Genomic DNA, 5540 nt, shown 5'->3' with positions numbered 1-5540 from the left:
TGCCCCGGTCCGGGAGGATCCCACATGCCGCGGAGCGGCTGGGCCCGTGAGCCATGGCCGCTGCGCCTGCGCGTCCGGAGCCTGTCCTCCGCAACGCAACGGGAGAGGCCACAGCAGTGAGAGGCCCGCGTACCGCAAAATAAAAAAGACTAGGAGACCCAACCAGCTGAGATGAGATTAAGGGAGTGCAGGTCCTGCTCATACCCCAATCTTGTTGGAGACCCCACCTTTGAACCATTGTTATAAAACCCCTCATCAAATCCTCCTGGGTCAGGACATAGTTTTTTGAGGCAGAAGCCAGTGTGTCCCCCTTTGCCTGGCAAAGTAACAAAGCTACCCTTTTCTACTTCACCCAAAACTGTGTCACCAAGATTTGATTTCGGCACCGGTGTATACAGAGGCCGAGCTTTCGGTAACAAGGGGAAGAGGCTGGCAGCACTATGGACACTGGGTATTAGGAGTCCTGGCTCTGTCCCAGGTTTCCGAGCAACTGCTGTTGAGCAGGTGGTTGCTAGGCAATGTAGGGCCATCCAGACACTTGGATAAGGTCCTTAGTCTGCGTGGGCACCAATCAGAACATTGCAGGGTATTGTTAATCCTACAAGTGGCCACTGGCTCCATTTCTGCGATTTTCTCATCTGTTAATTGCTTTTGTTGCACAAAAAATAATATAACAATGGTACACAAAGTCTGGAAAAATGAGAAAGAAATTGCCCCATGATCTCACCATCCAAACAATTCAAAAATGACCATATTCACCCTTTTCATTTCAGCCTTTCTCTGCAGGAATACATTTTCATCTTGTTGTCATCCTAGCACATGTGGTTTTAAATCTTCCTTTTTTGACTTTGATTTAGACCATCACAAGCATCCCTCAAGCTACTTGAGAGTTTTCAGAATAACCTCTCTGATGATTGTGCATGATACCGTGCAGTGGATACACCATCATTTAATTAACCATTCTCCTCTTGTACCAACATTGAGTTTGCTCCAATTTTTTGCCGTGATAAACAGTACGCATCTTTCTGCAGAGAGCTTTTCTTTATCCTTTAGATCACTGTCTTGAAATCAGTTATTAAGGAGTGAGATGATTGTATCAAAGGACATGAATATCCTCCTGACTTTCTATGTCTTGCTAAATTGCTTCCCTCAGAGGTGGTACCAGTTTTCTCAGCACTGACAATGCTGACCCATACTAGGGTTCCCTGTTTTCTACATCCTGGCCAACATTTGTTATTTGTAGACATTTTGATGATAGCCATTCTGACAGGTGTGAAGTGATCTCTCATTGTTGTTTTCTGGACATTTCATTGAAATGGAATCATACACTCCGTGTCCATGTTCATCTGGTTTTTTTCACTTAGTGTAATGTTTTTTGTTTGTTTGTTTTTGCGGTACGCGGGCCTCTCGCCGTCGCGGCCTCTCCCGTCGCGGAGCACAGGCTCCGGACGCGCAGGCTCAGCGGCCACGGCTCACGGGCCCAGCCGCTCCGCGTGTAATGTTTTTGAGGTTCATCCATGTTGTAGCACATTTCAGTTCACTCCTTTTTACTGCTGAATATTATCCAATTACATAGATGATAAACCACACTTTGTTTATTCGTTCACCATTTGATGGACATTTGGATTGTTTCCAGTTTGGGGCTATTACCAATAACACTGCTATGGACATTCATGTAGTCTCTAGGTAGACAAATGTTTTCATTTCTCTCAGACAGAAGTGGATGGGGGTGGAAGTCCTAGGTCGTATGGTAAGTGAATGTTTAAATTTTTAAGAAACTTACCAGACTGTTTTCCAAAGTTGCTGCACCATTTTACATCCCCAGCAACAGTGTATGTGGGTCCCAGATTCTCCACCTCTAGCCAACCAGAAGCTCTTTCAGCCGTAGGCTTGCTAAACCGTGAGCACGTGGTCCCGCTGCTGCTAACGGCCATTCAATCGATACGATTCACTCAGCAAATTTTACCTGAGTACCTACCACTATGTCGTCGTAGGCTCTTGCCCTGCAAGAAGTCCCTGACAATCTGTAAGATGGCGACACAGCATCCTGGTGACATTGTTTCAGCACACTGATCCTGGTTCCCCCGGACCTTTCAGTTGCAGGAGGGAATGAGTTCCCTGATGGCTGTTTGAGTTTGGTCTGCCGGTGGACCCCTCCAAACCACTGGGACCCAAGTACGTTCTAGTGGCTGCTCTCCCCACATTCCACAAGGGAACACCAACCAGCCTTGGAACCTTGGGTGCAACAGAGGTGCCAGGAGATTGTGGTACCCAGCAGTCTGGGGCAGTACCAGTGGAAGCCATGGAAGGGCCTTGGGGATGCCAAGAGGAGCCTGGGGATGGGGGCGGGGGGAGGGGGGAACCGGCTCAGGTATGGCAACCTTTGAAAGTACTTGTTCCTAATCTAATCACATGTGAGACGCCCAAAAGGCTGGGATACTGCGTTCGTGGGTGAGGAGCAGGAGGAAAAGCACCCCCACGTTAACCATGGTGCCTCTGGGCCTCGGGATTATGGGAGCCTTTATTTTGCTACTCTTTTTGCCATAGTGCTTTCTAACTTTCACGTTTGCTACAAAGATTATGTATTAGATTTTTCGTGTATTAAAATTTAAAAAAGACCCCACAGGGCTTCCCTGGTGGTGCAGTGGTTGAGACTCTGCCTGCCGATGCAGGGGACACGGGTTCAAGCCCTGGTCTGGGAAGATCCGGTTGCGAATCTGCCTGCCAATGCAGGGGACACGGGTTCGAGCCCTGGTCTAGGAAGATCCCACATGCCGCGGAGCAGCTAGGCCCATGAGCCACGACTACTGAGCCTGCGCGTCTGGAGCTTGTGCTCCGCAACAAGAGAGGCCGCGACAGTGAGAGGCCCGCGCACCGCGATGAAGAGTGGCCCCTGCTCGCCGCAACTAGAGAAAGCCCTCGCACAGAAACGAAGACCCAACACAGCCAAAAATAAATTAATAAATTAATAAAAAGGGAAGGAAATTTTTTTTTTTAAAAAAGACCCCACAATATTTCTTTTAAAAGGAGAAATAACTCCTCGGGGAAGCTCCGCGCGGAGCTGGGATCCTGGCCGTCTGCACTTCCGCTTCTTTGGCCCCAAGTCCTCTTTTCGCGCCCCTGGGTCCCAGTTAGCAGCTCGCACCCCCTCCTTCCTGCGCCCCGCGTCAGGTTGCCATGGAAACGGGGCAGGTTGCACACAGACTCCTGAGGCGCCAGCCCTGGAGCGTCCTGGAGATTGAACCTGGACAGCCAACCTCCGCAACAGGCGGGGGGCTGAAGCGGGAGCCAGGAGCAAGAGGCGCCTCGACTGAGACCAACGCTGCGCAGACCCTGCAGAGCCCCCGCCCCCGCCCCGGCTCCGCCCCACGCCGCACCCTCCCCGGTAGTAGAAATATAGCCGCAGCCCCGCCGCCGCCCACTGCGCCCCGACCCTGCCCGGACCCGACCACCCGGAACAGGCAGACACGCCTCGCCGCGCTTCTCGCCAATGTCTGACCAGCTCTTTCAGCGCAAACCCTGGGACCACGAGCAGCTTCGCCTGGACCCCGACTCTGACTCCGAAGGCCTGTTTGACAAGCCTCCTCCAGAAGAGCCCCCCGCTGTCCGCCGGCCCAAGTCGGCGTGGGCCGCGGGCAGGAAGGCCGGTCGGCGCACTGGTGGGAGGGCGCAGGGGGCCCGCCCTGGGCAGCCCCCCAAGGCCGCGCCGCGCCCCCAGCCCCAGGAGGAGGCGCCTCCACTGCACGACGGCTGCTATCTCGACCATTTTCCGCACCTCTCCATCTTTATCTACGCGGCCATCGCCTTCTCCATCACCTCCTGCATCTTTACCTACATCCATTTACAGCTAGCCTGATTTGCTGGGGATGGGCTCAGGGCTGAGGGCGGAGGGAAGGGAAAAGAAGGGCTCGGCATTTTGTGTCTGGGGACGCGCCGCACCCCCTTCATCTAGCTTTTGATGCTTTTCTTCTCTGCTTGTCACTACCTTTGTCTAACTGTCCATCAGTAGGAACGTCCAAAGCAGCTACCGCTAATGAAATAAGCACCTGGGGATTAGGGGCGGGAACACAGACTCCAACGTTTAGAATCTCGCGGTGCGACTGAACCCCATTTATAATGAGGATAATGTCCTTGGGCCCTACCGCTTTGTGAGGTGGGGGCACGCAGAGGAAGCCTGTCATTTTGTGTCTGGGGCGCGCACAGCGAGCCCAACCTTCTGTTCTTTAAGGGATGAGCCAGACCTGGGCCCGCCGCCTTCCAGAGAGAGGGCCCCGCGGGGGTGTCGGCGCCCTGGCCTGGGTTAAGCCGAAGCCCTGTGATGCTGCATCGCCCCCGGAGGAGCCAACAGTGCCCCCCGAGCTGGCGCAGAGCCCGGAGCGTGGGAACTGGCGGACCTGAGAGCGCAGGACACAGTGAGTTTTTCGGGGTAGCGTGCCACCTGTCCAGAGGCTTGAGCCCACCCAGACTGTGCGTTTCCCTGTCTTAGGGTTTGATGCCGCTACCGATGTCGGGCCGAGCCGAGACACAGCCGAAGGAGCTGTCCTGCCAGGAAGCCACAGTCTCGTCGTGTCCTGGACGGCTTGGGACCAACGGCTGTAGACCTCCAGAGACGCACGCCCATAGCTTGCACGCTGCGCGGGATGAGGCGCTGGGGTCTACAGGGGGTTGTCATTTCTGTCTTTAGGGACCTGGGGGGGCTTCATCCTGGCCCAGAGCCCTTCCAGAGCTATGGGGCCCAAGATGAAGGGCGTGAGGGAATCTCTCATTGACAAGAATTCGTGCTAGGAAACTACCCAACTCCTAGGGGTTTGTCATCTCATACCCAAAAGACCTAATACCAAAACCCACCTTGGCAGGTTATTTACCCACCTGCCATCTCTGTTTACACATGAATGTTAAATGTCAAAACACAACGCTCTAAAACTGCATATACTTTACTTGGAAATGTCTGTAATTATGGTACCTCTGATGGAATAAATGCTCCTTTTCCAGCCTCCTTTATATTCTGTTCTTTATTAATTTCCAGCTATGCAGTGGGCCCACCAGACTTCGTAGTCTGCTCCAAATTTCATCCCATTATCCAGCATTCCAAGATACAGCATCTCTCTCCACTAAATAGCTATACAGACCTCTAAATGACATCTTCTCCATATCACGTCCTGACAGCATACCAGTGTCCAGTTCCACTGTCCCCTGACAGCAGGTCTGTCACTATCCCATTCGGGCATTATTCACTGCCCCTCAGTATTTACTCCCCGCTTGCCTCCATTATCAGGATACTTCTGCCCCTGGACAGTCCTCCCACTGAGCTCTACAATTTGCCCCCTAATTCACCCAGCTTGTATCTTTATAAGCTCAGTGTTTGCTAATGTCAGGGCCTTGTCATTTCCCAGTTCTGTTTTCCCATAATCCCATGTCACTACATGCCTTAATATCTTGCCCCTTTATTTCAGTGCCAAAAGCATGACATCCACCATTTCCCAACGTCAGCCTGTGCTGTGCAGCCACAGTTTACTACAATAATTTTCCCCCAGTAAAAG

General features: G+C 52.6%; 1 protein-coding gene across 1 annotated transcript; it reads left to right on the top strand.

Moving 5' to 3' along the window:
* The first annotated feature begins 3490 nt into the window (after positions 1-3490).
* LOC112065968 (uncharacterized) lies at positions 3491-3856 on the top strand. Its single transcript, XM_024127637.1, has one exon. It carries the CDS (start codon positions 3491-3493, stop codon positions 3854-3856), a length of 366 nt encoding a protein of 121 aa, XP_023983405.1.
* Positions 3857-5540: the final 1684 nt, after the last annotated feature.

The sequence above is a fragment of the Physeter macrocephalus genome, chromosome 14, assembly GCF_002837175.3.
Source record: "Physeter macrocephalus isolate SW-GA chromosome 14, ASM283717v5, whole genome shotgun sequence".
In the NCBI taxonomy this organism is placed as follows: Eukaryota; Metazoa; Chordata; class Mammalia; order Artiodactyla; family Physeteridae; genus Physeter; species Physeter macrocephalus.
Note: the sequence above shows the minus strand (reverse complement) of the source record. Positions and strands in the feature narration are given on the sequence as shown.

Coding starts and splice junctions, on each gene's coding strand:
- LOC112065968 (XM_024127637.1), top strand. CDS start 3,491: ATGTCTGACCAGCTCTTTCAGCGCAAACCCTGGGACCACGAGCAGCTT.